Below are 20,982 nucleotides of genomic sequence, written 5' to 3'. Positions count from 1 at the left end.
GGCACTTTTTTTTGGCTGCAGCAGATGCTAAGTGTCATCCTAGAAATCAGCTTCACCTGGGAATAGCATGGAAATGGCAAGAAATGACAAAAGACCATTGCAGATCTCAAACAAAGATTCTCATTTGTGGACAAATCTTGTATGACTCTGCAACTCAAACTGCAAAGAGGATAGAATCTCATGCCCTCCTTCTGGATGGGTATTTAATCAGGAGGAAGGGCATTGGCTGGAATCCATATAATCTTCCCAACTCTGCACCAATTTGGTCTACGGAAGGAAGACTAACTCATTGCTGCCAGTTTTAAACCAGCAGTGATCGAGAGGCTTGCCAAACAGAGGCTTGATGGTCAGTAATGATGGGAGACTGTTTAAAAATAAGAGGCCTCCCACTTAAGATGGAGATGAAGAAGTTTTATTTTTGTCTCATAGGTTTGAGCGTCTTTGGAAATGTCTTCCTCAGAGAGCAGTGGAAGCAGGTTCATTGAATATTTGGAAGATAAAGATAGTTAGATTCTTGACAAACAAGGATGCCAGAAGATGACTGGGATGAACAAGAACATAAATTGACATCTCAATCAGGTCAGAGGTTTTTGGAAATAACGGGTAGATATTGGGAGGATAACCAGAGGCATGAAGTATGTGGCGCTGGTTTATTAGATGCCTTGATGAGGCAAGATTGATAAAGACATGGACTATTTTAAACAAGTTCAAAGAAACCTTCTTTCAAGCATAAAACAACCAGTCCATCTTGCACAATTGAATAAGCATGTTATATTGTGCAATCATGTTGTCCAGATATTAATTTATGATAAACCTCTAATGGTTTTCAGCAATAACATTTCTTATTATAAACATCCATCAATGCTACTTTATCAAAGGAATTCATTTCATAATGAAGTTTATTATCATTTTTCAAGTGGCAGGAGAAGTGGTGTGCTGTAATTTTTTTGACTAATTTGTGATCAGGCAATGAAAATATGAAAACAAACAATTCATAAAATGAACACCAAGCATAAAAGTAATGGTATTATGCTGGCTTTTGATTGAGAAAACATGGAGTAGTTTAACACATTCATTTGAAGCTGGCCAATATTTTATCTGACACATTAAATTCTTGGTCCCAATTTGATTGAATGTGGTGGGTATGGTGTGTATGAGCCAAAGCTTGTGATATGTCAGGGAGAGGCTTAGATACCATGCAAACTCAAGGATGAGTTCTTCTGTGAAATACTTTTCCCAGGGTCATCAAAGATTCACAGATTTTCCTTTTTTCCCAGATTCATTTCTTGGCTGGCAGATGGGTTCAGTGGTAGGAGGCAGCAGCAAGGCGTTTGAGTGTGCAGTCCTTGGTCATAAAATGAAAATCAGGGTCCTCCCTTTAGATTTGATGACACACTGGAGGTAACTAGGAGCAGGTGTGGCAGGGGCAGGGATTGGAAGATTGTGGTGGTAACAACAGCAAGGGACATTCTTCTGCGCTCTGGAGGATCAATTCTGTCACTTTTGCCTGTGAAGAATTTTAAAATGTAACTTGCTAAACTTACTTGTTATATCTCTGTTGACTCATAGTTTCCTCCTATGTAATTCGACCTGATCTGCACTTGTAATAAAGGTCTCCCAGACCATTCTGCCTGTTTAAATAGCAGGAGGGAGCTGAGGTACCTGACTTGCCTCATTCAAACTACTGTCAATTCCTTGTGGGTTTTGTTGAGTCAAGGAGGACAGCCTTAAAACTAAACCAGAGCATCCTCTTAACATTTAGCTACTTGATTCAAGTTGCTAATTGAGGAATTCATATGAATGCCCCCGAATACTGATACAATCATTGCACCAATAATAATTCTAGTTTCAAAATGTGACAACTAGTTAAGACTGAAACAGAAATGATAGTGACAAAAAATAAAATCCCAATCCAGATTTTATTTTAACAGAATAAATTATGATCATACCTGGTGCAAAAAACAAATTCAGCATGGTGTGAAATCTGTGAATCTTTGATGACCCTGGGAAAAGTATTTCACAGAAGAATTCATCCTTGAGTTCGCATGGTATCTAAGCCTTTCCCTGGCTTATCTCAAGATTTGGGCTCATGCACATCATACCCACCACATTCAATAAATTTGGGACCAAGAATTTAATGTGTCAGATAAAATATTTGCAGATGTTGTGGACTGCAGCTGGCATATATTTATATGCCTTAGGAAATGTTTAATTTGAAAGTATTTCAGATTTCAATTGGATTCGATTACAATGTCTGTATAAATTAACACATTATTTTATTAAATTAAAATAGAATTAACCAACTGACAATTAATTTGCAACAACAAAGATTAATTTTGACAAGATATAATGCTCGTCAATTATTCTCACATTTGGTGTTGACACTTTCTAAAAAAAAACATATCTGCATCCTAGCTTCTAGAAAACTGATTTCATAATGTGTCTTTGCATAGTTTATCTTGCATTTTGTAAACAATCAATGGCTTCCAATAAACTGCAGTTTCAAATCAAATTTAATGTCTATTTTGCAAAACTAGTTATTTTATACATTGTGTTCTATATTGGATCTAGTAATGCACACCAATGGATCATTAAGCAACAAAGCAAATTTCGCCCTGAACTGAGAATGTCTTGAAATCCCATACATATTTGCTGAGCAGATGTAAGACTGTGTTTATGAATACATGATATAGAATTTTAAGGCAGCAATGGTTACAGTTTCAGTTTTAAAGTATTAGGGCAACTACTGCTTTACTGCACTTTGAGCTTAATACACACTTTCACCGATGGCATACATGTAAGTAAACATTAAGAGTTAATAGGCCAGGTCTACAAATTGGGGGGAATTTGTAAAAATCATTACAAACTAAATTATTTCATGATTAAGTCAGGTTTGGAGTGGAATCTGCAGGTGGTGGTGTTCCCGTGTATCTGCTGTCCTTGTCCTTCTGGATGGTAGTTTTTGTGGGTTTGGAAGGTGATATCTAAGAATCTTAGGAGTGAATTTCCGCAATGCATCTTGTAGATGGTACGCATTGCTACTACTGAGTGTCAGGGTTGGGGCGACTGAATATTTGTGCATGTAGTGCCGATCACGCAGGAGCATTGTCCTGGATGGCATTAGGCTTCTTGAATGTTGATAGAGCTTCACTCTCCCAGGCAAGAGAGGAGTATTTCATCACCTTTCTGACTTGTGTCTTGTAAATGGTGAAAGGGCTTTTGCCCGAAACGTCGATTTCACTGCTCCTTGGATGCTGCCTGAACTGCTGTGCTCTTCCAGCACCACTAATCCAGAATCTGGCTTCCAGCATCTGCAGTCGTTGTTTTTACCTTTGGGGAGTCAGGAGCTGAGTTACTCGCTGCAGGATTCCTAGCCTCTGACCTGCTCTTATAGTCACTGCATTTATACAGTGAGTCCAGTTCAGTTTCTGCACAATGGTAGCCCGCAGGACATTGACAGTGACAGATTCTGTGATGGTAACACTCTTGAATATCAAGGAGCAGTGGTTACATTGTCTCTTACTGTTTCACTTTTGTAAAATGGAAAACCTGGCAATCGATATAAACTCATCAAATGTCCACAAAAAACAACATGACATTGAAAAGTGAAACGATGGACCAACAGGTTCAGATACTGAGTAGAAACTTGGTTAATATAAGCACTAAAATAGCTGAGAAGACAATTTTTACTGAACAGGTTAATGGCTTGAACCAATTATTCCCACAATGTACTTTCAAAGACCTTACTTGGTCAAACTAATCACTGCTAAGCAAAATGGTTTGGAAGGATTGGTTGCAGAAATAATGCCCCAAAAGGTTTCAACTTTTAAGAGACAAGTCAAACTAAAACAATTCTATTATCAGCAGGATGGATTTTTGGTATTGTCTATGACTTTTACCTGCTCCAATTACTCTCTCTATGCGAATTCTGGAGGGATCTATTTCTTTCGCAAATTCATGCACAGCTTGAGATGGGTCTTCATAAGTATCAGGATCAATGTATGTTCTTATCTCTGGAAATCTGACTGGAAAGAATTGAAATAGAATTTAACGTTTAGTGAGAACGAAACAGACCCAGCGTGACGCAGAAATCCTCTTTCAACTTACTAGCAGACTTTATTTATGCGGTATTGGCTTTTCTCTAAGTATTTAATCACAGAACCAACAAGTATCTTAGAAATTGGTAAAAGGAAATGTGCACTGTAAAAGTCTTCGCAATGGGATTCTGCTTCTCCATGTGGGGCTGAAGGTTCAGCAGATTTATTCTGCAAATTACAATGGAAGCAGTTGTTCACTGATTAGAAATCACTGATGATGAAGTAATTGCTGTGATATAATTAACTCCACAGCCTTGCTTTCTTTTTATATTTTTTAGCCTGATGCATTCGGGATTCTTGTACAATGATGGAGTGTTACTATTAGGAGTATGAAACACAACTGCGGCACTTTGATATTAATTTGTCTCATGCCCACTGCCACTATCAGAACAATATGCAGCAAACCATATGCAGCTGTAAGCTGCAACGGCTCCCTTGGTTGCTCACTGGAACAGCAGCAGATTATCTGAATGCACAACAGAAATAGTGAGAAATGGCTATTTATTTTATATTTCAGGCTGATGATCAGGACAGCCCTGAAAATCTCTCCCCCATATTCAGAATCCATACTAGTAAAGTTTGCTACTTGTTGAAATTTTAACAAGCCTGTTCATCAAAGGTTTCATTTAAAAAACGCCACAACTGCTAAAAGATAAGATTTTTGCAGTGAAACCTCAGTAAAAAGCTACAAGTTGTCAACTGTACATTTCAGTTCAGTAAAAATATGTGTGTGCTAAATGCAACACTCCTCCAGCACAGAGTCCTAATGATGAATGCTTTTGTGTTGGGTCAGCCCTCTTTTGGAAATGCACCAATCAAAATTAATAATTCATCATACTTTTGCTCCAAATCAAAAAGGTTGATGATGTGAACACAGTGAAGTGGTTCATTTATACTTTTCACTTGATTAGGGAAGTGTTGTATAGCAAAACACTTCTCAATGTGAGCAAGGTTCTCTCCCCACCAAACATTTTTTCCATGCGAACTAGTGTTAACTTAACAAGAACATCTGAGTTTCAAATTACATACTGAGATGCTTGTCCTCTTAGAGAACAATTCTTGGGACAGCTGGATGACTTAATCACCTCTAACTGCTTTGCTTTTTTAATCATGATTCGGAGATGCTGGTGTTGGACTGGGGTGTACAAAGTTAAAAATCACACAACACCAGGTTATAGTCCAACAGGTTTAATTGGAAGCACACTAGCTTTCGGAGCGTCGCTCCTTCATCAGGTGATTGTGGAGGGTTCGATCGTAACACAGAATTTATAGCAAAAATTTGCATTGTGATGTAACTGAAATTATACATTGAAGAATTGATTGTCTGTTAAGCCTTTCATCTGTTAGAATACAGTGATAGTTTCACTTCTTTCATATGTAAATCACAAAACCCTTTTTTTAGAAGTTGCATTCTCGGGTTAGCTGTTAACAATGGTGATAGCTAGACAATATGTTGAAGGTGTTAGCCCCCTGTGTTCTCTGTCTATGACCTGATGTTTAGATTGATTCCACTCTAAAAGGTGAGATAACAGAGTTTTATATAAATTCATGCAGTTTTTGAGCTCAGAGTTCTACATGAATGTATGTGGTTTTTGAGCAAAGTGCAATGTAACTGCAAGTACAAAAAAATTCACTCCACAAAATATATATGCGCATGTGGGTCTTTGTCTGTCTGTCTGGGGTGGAGGTTATGAGTGTGAGAAAGTGTGTGTGTGTGTAGTGAGTGCAGAGAGTCTTAAGTCTGTGAGGGGGTGCAGGTGTGGGAGTGTGTGTGTGCGTCTGTGTATTTGTGTAGGAATATCTGTGTGTGTGTGTGTAGGAATATCTGTGTGTGTGTGTAGTGCAATGGTGATCACCCTGTAATGTGACATGAACCCAAGGTCCCAGTTGAGGCCCTCCCTGTGGGTACCGAACTTAGCTATCAGCCTTTGCTCGGCCACTTTCCTCTGCTGCCTGTCCCGAAGTCCACCTTGGAGGATGGTCACGTGAAGGTCCAAGGCTGAATGTCCTGGACCACTGAAGTGTTCCCCAACTGGGAGGGAACCCTCTCGTCTGTTGATTGTTGTGCGGTGCCCATTCATCTGTTGTCATAGCCTTTGATCGGTTTCCCCAATGTACCATGCCTCAGGGCATCCTTACCTGCAACGTATAAGATAGACAATGTTGGCTGAGTCACATGAGTACCTGCCATGTACAAGGTGGGAGGTGTTCCCACGCGTAATAGTGGTATCTATGTCCACAATCTGACACGTCTTGCAGTGTCCACAGTGACAGGGTTGTATAGAGTTGTCCTGAGAGCCGGGCAGTTTGCTGCGAACAATGATCTGCTTGAGGTTTGGCGGTTGTTTAAAGGCAAGTAGTGGAGGTGTGGGGAAGGTCTTGGTGAGGTGCTCATCCTCATTGATAATGTGTGACAGGTCACGAAGAACATGGCGTAAATTTTCAGCCCCTGGGAAGTACTGAACAACGAAGGGTACACTGTTGGTTGCAGCCCATGCCTGTCTCCTGAGGAGGTCATTACAGTTCCTTGCTGTGGCACGTCTGAACTGGTGGTCGATGAGTTGAGCATCGTACCCCATTCTTGTGAGGGCATCCTTGAGTACTTCCAGGTGTCCGTCACGTTCCTCCTCATCTGAGCAGATCCAGTGTATACATAGGGCTTGTCCATAGGGAATGACTGTTTTAATATGCTTTAAGTGGAAGCTGGAGAAGTGTAGCACTGTGAGGTTGTCTGTGGGTTTGCGGTAGAGTTTGGTGCTGAGGTGTCCATCCTTGATGGAGACGCACGTGTCCAAGAATGAGACAGACAGTCGAGAATAGTCCACGGTGAGTTTGATGGCTAACACCTTCAACATATTGTCTAGCTATCACCATTGTTAACAGCTAACCCGAGAATGCAACTTAACAAAAAAGGGTTTTGTGATTTACACATGAAAGAAGTGAAACCATCACTGTATTCTAACAGATGAAAGGCTTAACAGACAATCAATTCTTCAATGTATAATTTCAGTTACATCACACTGCAAATTTTTGCTATAAATTCTGTGTTACGATTGAGCCCTCCACAATCACCTGATGAAGGAGCGTCGTCCGAAAGCTAGTGTGCTTCCAATTAAACCTGTTGGACTATAACCTGATGTTGTGTGATTTTTAACTTTGCCTTTTTAATGGGTGTGATGTATGTAGATGAGTAGTACACAAACACTGGGGACTGAGACTGCTGATATTAAAGCTGCATAACGAATGGGAAATACTAACTGCAAGAGAATGAAATAGCTTAAAACTGATCTTGTTTGAGTTCCAGTTGTGACAATAGCATTAAAACTTGAAATAAACAAATGAAAAGCAATAATGAAGTAAGCTGTTTTGCTTTTGTTCTTCTTATCAACACCTTTTGGATTGAGGCTTTCTCCCAAGCATATGTAGTAGCATTATTATTAAACTAGTATAACTGATTACCAGTAGGAGGTAGAAAATGAAAAACCTACTAGTCTTCCTTCCCTATACTGACAGAAGTCCAACCACGCTGGCTCCAGATGCTACCTGCAAGAAATTCTAATCTATCTTTTCATCCATCTGAACAATTATTTCAATTATTTATAACTTTATACAATATTTTAGCTTGACAAGACACCTCAGTAAATAAGACATGAAATAATCCCTTCTTCAGCAGCTTTAGTCTTTAATGTAATTAATATAAAAATACCGACTTTTTTGTAAAAAGGAAAGTCAAACAACCTGTCCCATCACTGTAGTATGAATTAATGGACTTGCAAAAAAAGTTCTGAGACAAAATAAGCTTGAAGGCAAAGTATTTCAACATTGTCATGCGAACACCAGTAGCAAACTGTTTATTCATATCTCACAACCTTAATATGTCCCACTGTATCTGATGATGTAATACTAACACTGACTTTCATGATCATTGGTAGCCATTGTTCTAGACTATTGTGGATTAAGTGACAGACTATGGTCTTCTTTCAAGTGATTGCTCAGATTGCAGACAGGTCACTTAAAAGGCACAGAAGAGAGGACAAATTCCTAGGTCCATTTAGAAAAAGTTTGTTCGCTGTATGTGACCAGTCCCTTGAGAAAAGAGACAATGCTTGACTATTTTTTGGGAATGAGGTGACCCAAGTAGATGAAGTGTCAAGGTGAAACTTTAGGAAACTGATCGTGGTGTCAGATGGTTTTAGGATGATGATGAAAATGGACAATAAATAATCTAGAATACAAACATTTAACTGGGAGAATGCTGACTTAAGTGGTATTAGAATTGAGCTGAAGTACAGAGATTGGAGCCAAAGATTCTGGGGTGAGGGGGAAGGAATGAGGAATTGTCGCTGTCTAGTTTTTACCTGATGGTTGGGAGAATGGGGAATTGTTGCTGTTTTTTGTATATCTGATGGGTGGGAAAATGAAAAACTGCGTTTTCATGAGGTGAGCTTTGGTAATAATTACAGGCTGATCCATGCAAATAGGCCTTCCACTACTCACTGGCAAGATTTTCATCCTATCATTGAACACTTAGTAGGAGAAAGAGATTTTTTGCTTTCTATGTTGAAAATTCCATTACTATTGATGTCACTCTATTGTACACCTACATTCTCACCAATGCCCGTGAAAATCCTATCCATTGATTCTGTGTTTCTCTTTCAATGAGAGGTCGGGTGGTGATGGAGGGCAAGGTTGATTAATTCGCCCTGGTTAGGACGTTCAATCTTTGCACTGCTGAGGTTGGCCTGCCTCCTCACCTTTCCTCACACTTGCACATTATTGTCCATGAGGGGTTGTTATCCATCATTACAGAGAGAATCTTTGGATGTTACAGCCCAGAAGGAGAGAATTTCTCCTAGTACGAGTCCATACTGTCTTTCTGCAAGAACAATTCAGCAAATTTCCACCACTGGCAACACTTCTATCAAATCTACGTCCCAGCTTCCTTTCTCTAAGAACAACCTAAGTTACTTTAGTTTATTCAGAAAATCCAAGACCCTCATTCCTGTAACAATTTTGTGAATCTTTGCTGACTTTCCTTACTCCACATTTGTCCAAATGACTGTTACTTTTTTTATTATCATTTCTAAAAGTTTTCCCACCTTTGTAGTTAAACTGTCTGTTTTTTAGAAAAATAGTATGAAATTATTAAGATTTTCTATACTTCATGGCTGTTTGTGAGAATTCTTTAATATGATTGGTTGCTCAGACCACTTGGTGACATCGCTGGAGCTGCATGCTAGGCATCGACATTGAACCATGAACTGGATTTTCTCCTAGCTTTCAGTTCCTAACAATACAATCATCCTTGACGTGGCATCCTTCATTTACAAGGATGTTGTCACGGTTGGAGGTTTTGAGTGGAGAGGATGAATAGGCTGGGGCTGTTTTCCCTGGAGTTTTGGAGGCTGGGGGGTGATCTTATAGAGGTTCATAAAATCATGAGGGACATGGATAGGGTAAATAGACAAAGTCTTTTTCCTGGGGTGGGGAAATCCAAAACTAGAGGGCATAGGTTTAGGGTGAGAGGAGAAAGATATAAAAGGGACCTAAGGGGCAACTTTGTCATGCAGAGGGTGGTGGGCATGTGGAATGAGCTGCTAGAGGAAGTGGTGGAGACTGGTACAATTGTGGCATTTAAAAGGCATCGGGATGGGCATATGAATAGGAAGGGGTGAGAGGGATATGGGCTAAGTGCTGGCAAATGGGATTAGTCTAGGTTAGGATATCTGGTCAGCATGGACGAGTTGGACCGAAGGGTCTGTTTCTGTGCTGTTCTTCTCTATGACTCTATGATCATCACCCTATTAAAGTTGGGGACAAACTCCTGATACAGTCCATCCAATCAGAGCCACAGCAGCTCTGGAGATGTTGATGCCTAACAGGGAAAGGATGGCATGGCTGAAGTGGGTCAGGGATTGAGATAGTGCCTCAACATGGAGGTAGCCTTGGAGGTGTACATTCAAATGACAAATTCTAAGGGTTCAAGCTAATAGGCACCTTGCAGCAAAGGGGACATCACTCTGGAGACACCACTTTGAGCTACATGTATAGCCTTTCCTGGCCAGGCACACTCTTTGGGGATGTCCTCCAGCCTGTCACCTCCATTGTCATAGTCCAGATGTAGCTGAGGACTCATTCTGCCAGCAGCAAAGCATCAGCACTCATGAGAAATCTGATCCAACTGGGTTCATAATCAACTTAATTTGTAAGGCGAGAGGAATGAACTTTCAAAGGAAGTGATGGATGGGGGTACAGTTGCAATGTTTAAAAGACACTTTGGTAAGTATCACTTAGAAATGTTTGGAGAAATAAGGGCTAAGTGCAAGGGCTACCTTAGTTTGGAATTATGGTCAGCATGGACTGGTTGGACTGAAGAGTTTGTTTCGATGCTGTACAACTCTATTAACTGGCTGGTCATTTCCGTGACTCAATCATCTCATGCGTGAGAAACAGCAGGAAAACATTCGGAAGTCATCCCAATGCAAATATCACCTATTTTCTCTGTCCCTCAGCCCTGTAATCTATAGATTAGAAAATTCAGCTTTAACAGATTAGCAATTATTTGTTGAGAAAGTTAGAAATTCTTGCAACCTCACTAGATCTCCCAGGGAAGTTTTCTTTGAGTTCAGTTATAATGCCCTAGTTTTATTGCTGACCACTAAATAGGATAAGCTTTGCCAATTATTCTGCTGCATGCAAATTTCATTTCCTGGAAAACATTCAACTAAATCGTGCAGCAAGTAATTTGACATAAGAATGAATTAACAGCACTTGAGAAGTCAGACTCTATCCCATTTTACCACAATTTAGTCAGCCTTGGTTAGATTCTACTTACTATGTCCATTTTGGAAATGTGTTCTCCTCTTTTCTTCAGATTTCATTTTTGCTTTAATATACCAACGGCACCTTTACAAAGACAGGAGAATGAAAGCCGTGAAATATACACCAAGCAATCTTCAAACTTTGGAGAATACATATCAACTTCAATAGTTATCAAAGCAGCTCAGAAATTGAAGAAGCATGTTAGAAATGTCTGGAGGACAACAGTATCATGGTGATCTGTGAATGTAATAGGATAGATTGCTTGCTGTGTGAAAGGCTCTTTCACTAGAAATACTACAGATGAATACAAAAGCAAACAGAAGTGACTGATGGTGTTTAATAAAGTCTAGCATGCAGCACAAGAGACACAAATCTACAATATAGATTACTTGTAGCAAAGTGGCATTATCTCAAGAAACAGGCCTTTGTTTATTGTGGATGTTGGTTGCTATCATCTAATTGAGGAACAACATCAAGATAATAGTTATATAATTACCAATTCATCAGACTTTGCTATCTCCATGTTAATGGATATTGTGCTATTTATGGATGGTTTCAACTTTCTCTCTATTTAAAGGTACATCATATGTCAGAAATAGGGTCGAGAATGTGGTGCTGCAAAAGCACAGCAGGTCAGGCAGCATCCAAGGAGTAAGTGAATTGATGTTTCAGGCATAAGCCCTTCATCAGGAATGGTTTAGTCCTCAGCCATTCCTGATGAAGGGTTTATGCCAGAAATGTTGATTCTCCTGCTCCTCGGATGCTGCCTGACCTACTGTGCTTTGCCAGCACCACACTCTCAAGTCTGATCTCCAGCATGTGCAGTCCTCATTTTCTCTATATGTCAAAATTATCCCAGTGCTTTTGGCTTTGCTGTTATTTGATTGTGAAGTACTTGTCAATAGATACATAAGAAAAGTGAGTTGACCATTGCCAGTTGCCAGTGCAGATTTTCAATCATAGAAACTTCTGTTGCAGTTTTTATAAACTGATGTATGGCAGACATAGATCTGTGACATTCCAGTGCCATCCTAAATTGAGGAGAGAGAGAAGTCAAAACAACCAATTATTAATGATGCCAGGTAATGTTCAACTCAAACAGGAGAGAATCTGATTATCAGTCTTTGACATCCAATGGCACTGATAGCATTGAATTCCTCATTAGTAAAGTATTGGGAGAACAGAAACTGAACTTGACCAGACATATAAGAACTGTGGCTACAAGAGCAAGTCAGTAACTCATCTTCTGACTCCCCAACATCTGTCCACTATCTGCAAGGCAAAGTCATCAGTATGAAAGAATACTCCCCACTTCAGAGTGAATATGACTGACTGATAGCTAGACTCTCAACCCTAAATCAGCTGTCAGCATAATTCCGCACACATTCAGGATTAACAAGCAAATATTGTCCAACTGCTGAAATATGTCTAATGTTATACATGGTGTTTCAGGTTTTGCAAACATGGGCTTTTGGGTATGGTCAGTACCTTGTTTGTTGTGAACAGTTGAAAAGACATGCTGCTTGTTATGATTCACCAGTTTTTGGGACACATAGCCCACATATCTGACATCACACTGGCACTGAAACTCAGATACCATATTCTGAAGAAGGTTACCTGGATCCAAAAAGTTAACTTTTATTTCTCTCCATAGATGCTAAGTGTATTGCATGGAATGTGTCCTCCCAACAGCCATTGTTGCAAATCCCCACTACACTGCACAGATGCATTTTGACTGCAGCCCAATATATGGTGCAACATCTAAATGGCTGCCTGGACCTGTCCTGTACAATGGAGCTGAGGCTTCATGCAGCTCTGCCTTAGATGGTTATGGGACAATTTCTCGGGGATGCACACACTTTACAAGTTTTCTACAGTTAAAAGATTTCTAAAAAATCTCTGGCAAAGTTAAATCTCCCCCTCTTTTCAAATAACTCTCCTCCAATTTGGTGGTTGAATCTATGTGGGAATTGGTGGATTTCTTATCTTCCCAGAAATGATGAGTATCTGTTAAGGCATACAAATATGGCACAGATCTCAAATGGCTGCAGCCTCATTGGGTACGAATGAGCAGGCAGAAAACACGCTCCACTGAATCAGTGCATGTTTTAGGCTGAACTTGAAATTAACCTTTTGATACTTGCTTAATGTTTGATAAACCCAGTGGAAAAATCAGGCTATTCAGCCCAACACAAGACAAATGACAAGCTCAGATGGATACTGTTAAACATACATTAGTTCTTCTGTAATTTATAGGCAACATGACCTAGTTCTAAATTAATTAGCAATGATTCATTTTAGTCAGAGCCCACATGGCATTTGATCTTGAAATGAACATATGTGCAATATGTTGCAGAAGTAAACAGGAACATGATTACTTTGGGAAATATGTTTCACCAGCTGCATTCATACTGAATATCAAATTCCGAAAATATAACAAAATACACCTCTGTGGAGAATGAGTCCTTGGAGGATTACATTTGAAACAAAGCAAGGGAAATGATAAATATTTGATGCTAAAGAACAAAAGAGCAGAGTAGCATCATTAGTTTTGTTTAGTCTAGCAAAGAGTGAATGTGGATTTCATGGGTTACATGGTCTTTTTTTGGGATTTAATTTCAATTGCAAAATTAACAATCAATCAGGCAGAATTTCAGAGTTTTAAATTCATGGAAAAACTATAGGATGTTTAATATTTAGCTCTGGTGACTTAATGATTTTCAAATACTTCATCAAGTGAAGATTTCTTTCAGCTGTATTGACACTGATAATATAGTTACAACACTTTTCTGCTTTTGGTGATATGTGCTCACTAGAATTTACAAGCTAACCTTGCATATATTTCTGATCTTGTTCATCCTTCTTAATCTCAATGCAGGGTGTTCTGAATATCATGATACTTACATTGGTGAATTGTATTTCTGTATTTCATGAATCACTGGTCACACAACGTAGGCAAGATTCTTATGGTAAGGATCTTTGCTTTTCTGCCAGAAATATGTTTGAATTTAAATGATACTAATCAGAGATCAGGTTGGGAAGTCTTGTTGAGAGAAGCCTTATAGTGGAGGTTGTATGGAAAGAACATGAGAATACAAGAGCTTACAAAGTATAGGTAGGAGGTCAAAGTTCAGCACCTGAAGTCTGCCTTGCCTTACAAAGAGACCATGGTTAATCTACCCTAGGCCTCAACTCCTCTTTCATGCCAGCTCATCAGTCCTCAATTTCCTGACAGTTCAAAGATCTACCTCCCTCCTCTTTAAATATTTCCAATGATTTAGACCCTACAATTCACTGGGTTAAAATATTTCTGGCATTTGCTACCCTCTAGCAGAAGAAATGTTTTTGCATCTCTATTTTAAAGGAGTATCCTGTGACTCTGTAAATATTTCCACTTGCTTGAAATTTCCTTACTAGTGGAAACATCTCCTCAACATCTACCCTGTCACGCCCTTCAAATCTTGGATGCTTCAATAAGATCACTCCTCATTCTTTTAAACCCCAGTGAATAAAGACCTAACCCATTTCGACATTTATTAATGAGTCAACTGCCCTCTGAAATGGCCGAGCAAGCCACTCAGTTGTATCAAGAAGGCAGCTATCAGTATCTTCTCATGGGCAGCTCGGGATGGACAATATATCCCAGAAATCAACCATTTCCTTTTGAATCTTTTTGAACTGCCACTAATGCCAGTACACCCTTTCTTTAAATATACAGACAAAAGCTACACTGTAGTCCAGGTTTGGTTTTATCAATATCATGTAAAGTTGTGCCATGACCTCCCTACTTTTAAACTTGATCCTCCAGTGATAGACACCAAAAAAACTATTTGCTTTACTTGCTGCATCTGTGTTCATGTGCCAGAACACCTAGATCCTTCTGTGCTGTGCATTTCCTGGAGTCTGCCACCGTTTAAACAATAATCTGGCTTTGAGTCTTCCTTCATAACCTCACATTTTTCTACAACAAACTCTGTCTGCCAAGTTTCTTTTTACCCATTCATTCAACCTGTCTTTATCCCCTTGCAGGTTATTTGTGTACTCAGCACATGTTCTCCCTCCTTCTTCTGTAAGATCAACTAGTTTGGATACATTACATTCTGCCCCCTCCACCAAATCATCAATATGCATAGTAAATAGTTGCGGTTTTAGGTCTGATCCTTGTGGCACTCCACTAGTTATATCTTTCCAAACTTAAAGTGATCCATCCATCCTGATTCTCTCTCTTCTATGTGTTAATTAATCCTCAATCCATGCAAATACATTACCCCATATACTATGAGCTTCTATCTTGTGCAATATCCTTTTTTTTGTGTGGCACCTTATTGAATGCTTTATGGAAATCCAAATGTACTACATCTACCTATTCCCCCTTATTAACCCTGCATGGCATATCCTTAGATAACTCTAGCAAAGCTGTTAAACATGAATTTCCCTTCACAAAACCATATTGACTCTGATCACATTAACCTTTCCTAAATGGTTTGCTGTTTCTTCTTTAATATGAACGCTAGCATTTTCCGAATGATAGATGCTAGGCTAACTTGATTTCTATCTGCTTCCTTTCTTGAACGGGATGTCACAATTTGCTGGAACCCTTCTGAAATATTTTGACCAATGTTTCCACCACCTTTGCTGCCATTTCCTTTAAACCTCTTGGATGCAGACCATCAGGTCCTGGATGCTCATCTACCTTCATTTCCTATAGTTTGTCAAATACTTTGAGCCTCATGATAGAAACTGTTACAATTTACTTTCTTCCCATTAACACTTGCTTTCTGTTTGTCTTTCAGATGTTTATAGTGTTCTCCACCATGAAGACAATGCAAAATATTGGCTTAAATTACCTGCCTTTCCCTATGCCCTGCTATTAATTCTGCAGTTGCATCCTCGAAGAGTCCAAACCTTTACTTCAGCTACTCTCTTTCTTTCAATATCGCCACAGAAGCTTTCATTGTTTGTTTTTATATTTCTTGCCAATCAAGGAATTGCTATCCTCAACAGGATCCTTAACTACAAAATCACTTATCAATCCAACTTCATTGCAAAATATTCGGTCAAAAATAGTCTGTTTTGGGTATGCTCTGCAATGTATTGCTCCAAGAAACAATCCTTGATGCCTTCTACCAATTCATTTTTCATGTTGTCCTTGTCCCTCTGATTGGACCAGTCAATATGCAGGCTAAAATCACCCATGACAAATGTAGTGCCCTACTTACATGCCTCAATCATTCCCAGATATATTCTTTCCCTTTCAGTCAGGCAACTGTTTGGGGAAATTATAGTCTAGTAGTTTTATCGGTAGGCTATTAATCCAGAAACTAAGCTAACGTTCTGGGGACTTGGGTACAATCCCACTTGGCAGATGGAGATCTTGAATTCAATAGAATGTCTGGAATTAAGACTGTAATGATGTCCATGAGATCATTGCTGATTATCTGAAAAACCCACCTGCTTCACTAATGTCCTTCAGGTAAAAGAACTCACCTGGTCTAGTCTACTTGTGACTCCAGACCAACAGCAATTTGGATGACTCTCAACTGCCCTCTGAAATGGCCCAGCAAGCCACTCAGTTGTAGCAAGAAGGCAGCTCATCAGTATCTTCTCAAGGGCAGCTAGGGACGGACAATAAATGCTGATCAGCCAGCCACACCAATGTCCCACAAGAGAATAAAAACAAAAGACTCCCACGTGATTTCTTTCTCTTGATATTCCTTACTTCCAACCAAACTGATTTCACATTTTGGTTGATTGCACCTATACCACTATTCATCACTGTAATGAAATCTTTCCTTATTACAAAAGTTACACCACCTACTTTTTCCTTTTCCTTATTCTTCTGAAACATTGAATAACATTGAGTTCCCAGACTTGGGTCACAATATAACTATATCTCTGTAATTGCCTTTAAGTTATCTTCATTTACTTCTATTTGTGCCCTCAACTCATCTATCTTGCTACAAATGCTGCATGTATTCAGATAAAGATCATTAAGCTTTCACCAATATTACCTTCTCTTGTTCTAATTTCTGCTGCAGTCTTCTGAAAAGTTTTTCAACTAAGAGAAAGTGAGGATTGCAGATGTTGGAGATCAGAGTAGAGTGTGTGTGCTGGAAAAGCACAGTAGGTAAGGTAGCACGCAGGAGATGCTGCCTGACCTGCTTTTCCAGCACCACACTCAAATATATTTTTTACGCCTTGATTATCATTCACCTCTTCACTACTTTGCACTTCTGCTCTCCTTTTTCTTTGATATTTTAAAAATTTCATTCCAACTGAACTTTCTCCATCCTTCCCACTCTTCAACCCCCTCCCCAACTCATTAGTTTAAAGGCCTATATGTAACGCTGGTTACATAATTCACCACAACACTGACCCCAGCACTGTTCAAATAAAGCTTATCCAAATGATACAATGTTTTGTTTCCCCAGTATTGGTACCATTGTCCTACGAATCAGAACCCATTTCTTCTTCACCAATCTTTGAGCCACATATTTACCTCTACCAATCTTATTTACCACAGGGGCAACACAGTCGCTCAGTTGTTAGCAGTGCTGCCTCACAGCACCAGGGACCCAGGCTCATTTCCAGCCTTGGGCGACTGTGTGGAATTTGCACATTCTCCCTGTGTCCGTGTGGGTTTCTGTTGGGTGCTCTGGTTTCCTCTCACTGACCAAAGATGCGCAGGTTAGGTGGATTGGCCATGCTAAATTGCCCATAGTGTTTAGTGATGCATAGGTTAGGTGCCTCGGCCATGGGAAATTTGGGATTACAGGTAAAAGGGTAGGGGAATGGGTCTTGGGAGGGTCAGTGTGGATTTGTTGGGCTAAATGGCCTGTTTACACACTGCATGGATTCTATTCTATCTAAGCTATATCAATTTGCACATGGGTCAGGTAGTAATCCAGAAATTATCACATTTATGAACTTGCTTTTTATTTTGCCCTTAGCTGCACACAATCCCTCAGCAGAACCTCTTTTCGCTTTCGTTCATGCTTGTGTGGGCCACAACAACCGGATCCTACCCCTCCAACTTCAAACTCCTCTCCAGCCCAGAACAGATGTTCTGAACCTTGGCACTGGATAGGCAATACTTGGTCATGGTTTATTTTAGAACTAATGGCATAGGAAGAAAGAGAAATGAGGTTCTGCACAAGACTTTGGGGCGTTAGGTAAGAAATTGAAAAATAGGTCTTCAAAGGGAGTAATCTCTGCATTACACCTGGTGCCATAAAGCGATGAATATAAAAATGGGATACCGCAAATGAATAGGTGGCGGAAGAGATGGTACAAGACAGACTTCTCTAGATTCCTGAGGCATTGAGACCAATTCTGAAGAAGCTGGGACCTGGGATCTGCCCACGTTGGATGGGTTACATCTGAACAGGAATGGGACTGACATCTTGATGGGTAGTTTTTCTAATGCAAGGTGCAGATTTAAATGCGATTGGCAGAGGGATGCAATCCTATCAAGTAGTGCAGAGAAGTTGAGATGGAATTCAAAATTAAAATTCCACTGACTGATACTGGAATGCAGAGAAGACATAACTTAAATAAGAAGGAAGTAATGAGACCTAATTGGAACATCCAAAGTAAGTGATGGATACAGGTACAGTTATAAAACTTAGACGATGCTTGGATAAATAAATGAAGAAGACATATTTGGAGGGATATGGCCCAAGCTCAGGCAGGTAAGACTGGTTTGGGATTCTGGTTGGACTGTGGTTAGCATGGATTCTATTCTATCTAAGCTATATCAATTTGCACATGGGTCAGGTAGTAATCCAGAAATTATCACATTTATGAACTTGCTTTTTATTTTGCCCTTAGCTGCACACAATCCCTCAGCAGAACCTCTTTTCGCTTTCGTTCATGCTTGTGTGGGCCACAACAACCGGATCCTACCCCTCCAACTTCAAACTCCTCTCCAGCCCAGAACAGTTAGCACTGCTGCCTCACAGCGCCTGAGACCCGGGTTCAATTCCCGCCTCAGGCGACTGACTGTGTGGAGTTTGCACGTTCTCCCCGTGTCTGCGTGGGTTTCCTCCGGGTGCTCCGGTTTCCTCCCACAGTCCAAAGATGTGCAGGCCAGGTGAATTGGCCATGCTAAATTGCCCATAGTGTTAGGTAAGGGGTAAATGTAGATGTAGGGGTATGGGTGGGTTATGCTTCGGCGGGGCGGTGTGGACTTGTTGGGCCGAAGGGCCTGTTTCCACACTGTAAGTAATCTAATCTAATCTAAAGTAATCTAATCTAATCTAATCTAAAGCGTCTGTTTCCATGCTGTCTGACTCTACACTCTAAAACATATTTAATGTAAGCATCGGATGAAGAAGACAGGCTGGCTGAGAGCATAGATATACATGGGAGTGTGTGATGGAAACTTGGCTGAAAGATCATCAGGATTGGCAGCAAAACTTTCCTGGTTATAGGGTACTTAGATAAGAGAGAGAAGGACAGAAGTAGGAGCAGCGTGGGGGTCACAGTATTGATGAAGGTATCAATTATAGTAGTGAGGAGGGATGATATCCTGAAAGAATCAGCAAGAGGCTATATGGATAGAAGTAAAACCAAATTTGGCAAACATGCTGTTGGATGTACGTTATTGGGCTATAGGGAGAGGCTGAAATAGGCTGGGGCTATTTTCCCTGGAGTGTTGGAAGCTGAGAGGTGACCTTATGGAGGTTTATAAAATCATGAGGGACATGGGGAGGGTAAATATACAAGGTCTTTTCCCTGGGGTGGGAAGTCCAGAACTAAAGGGTATAGGTTTAGGGTGAGAGGGGAAAGATATAAAAGGGACCTAAGGGGCAACTTTTTCATGCAGAGGGTTGTGAGTGTATGGAATGAGTTGCCAGAGGAAGTGGTGGACGCTGGTACAATTATAACATTTAAAAGGCATCTGAATGGGCATATGAATAGAAAGGATTTAGAGGGATATGGGCCAAATGCTGGCAAATGGGACTAGAATAATGCAGATATCTGGTCAGCATGGATGTTTTGGACTGAAGGGTCAGTTTCCACATTGTACGTCTTTATAACTCTATAACTTCATATTTTTCCATTTGAGTTCCATTTGCCACTGCTGTTCCCACCTGATCAGTCCATCGATATCTTCCTGATAATTTATGACTATCCTCCTCTCTATTTGTTACCCTATTATTTTTGTTTCATCTATAAACAACTTGATTGTACAGCCTACATATAAGTTCAAATCAGTAATGTACATCACAAACAGCAAGGCTTCCAGAAACAAGCCTTGCAGAAGCCCACCAGAATCAGACTTCTAGTCGCAGTGACCTCTGCTTCCAGTCTTTTACTTTTGGCTCCAACATGTCACTTTATCTTGACTTCTATGAGTTCTTACATCCTTGACCAGTCAGGCATGAGTGACCTGATCAAAAGTCTTGCTAAGTCCATGCAGATAACATCAAATGCATTATCCTCATCAGTATTCCTGGTATTTCCTCAAAAAACCTTGATCAAATTTGTCAAACAAAACATTGCTTTAGCAAATCCATGCCGATTATCCCCAATATATAAATGCAGATATATTCTGTTCCTGAGAATTCCTTTTAATAATTTCCTCACCACCAAAGTTGGATCAGGAAATCACAGATCAGTCAGTTTATCTCTTACCTTTTTTTAGCAATGGGACAACATAACTTTCCTCCAATCCTCACAAGTGACCAGCGAGGATTTGAAAATAACTATTAAGGCCCCTGATATCCTCTCCCTCTCAACAGCCTTGGTTATATCACATGCGAATTTATCCACTTTTAAGTCTGTACTTCCTCTTCTGTCTATGTTTATTTATTCTAATATTTCACAGTCCTCCACCTAGAGGCTATATAAAGAGCAAAGAAAAATTGTCCAGGGAAAGAGTAGGACCCATTATTAGGACCCTCCATGAATATTTATTTGTTCAATTCATGGAGGGTCCTAATAATGGATCCTACTCTTTCCCTGGACAATTTTTCTTTGCTCTTTATACAACTTATTTTAAAATTCCTTGCTGTTTTCCTTTATTATATCTGCCTTTATTATGCAGGCTCTGTTGAGA

The 20,982-nt window shown here is 39.9% G+C and overlaps 1 protein-coding gene across 2 annotated transcripts in view; it reads right to left on the bottom strand.

Annotated features, from left to right (window-relative positions):
* epha6 (eph receptor A6) overlaps window positions 1-20,982 on the bottom strand; it is a 695,995-nt gene that overhangs the window by 81,984 nt on the left and 593,029 nt on the right. For both annotated transcript variants that reach the window (XM_072585079.1, XM_072585081.1), the window contains 2 exons: window positions 10,933-11,003; window positions 3,900-4,025 (listed from right to left, as the gene is read on the bottom strand). In XM_072585079.1, the coding sequence (XP_072441180.1) occupies window positions 3,900-4,025; window positions 10,933-11,003 (197 nt within the window). The remainder of the gene's footprint in view (window positions 1-3,899; window positions 4,026-10,932; window positions 11,004-20,982) is intronic.

This window comes from Chiloscyllium punctatum, chromosome 15 (assembly GCF_047496795.1).
Source record: "Chiloscyllium punctatum isolate Juve2018m chromosome 15, sChiPun1.3, whole genome shotgun sequence".
Taxonomy (NCBI): domain Eukaryota; kingdom Metazoa; phylum Chordata; class Chondrichthyes; order Orectolobiformes; family Hemiscylliidae; genus Chiloscyllium; species Chiloscyllium punctatum.
Note: the sequence above shows the minus strand (reverse complement) of the source record. Positions and strands in the feature narration are given on the sequence as shown.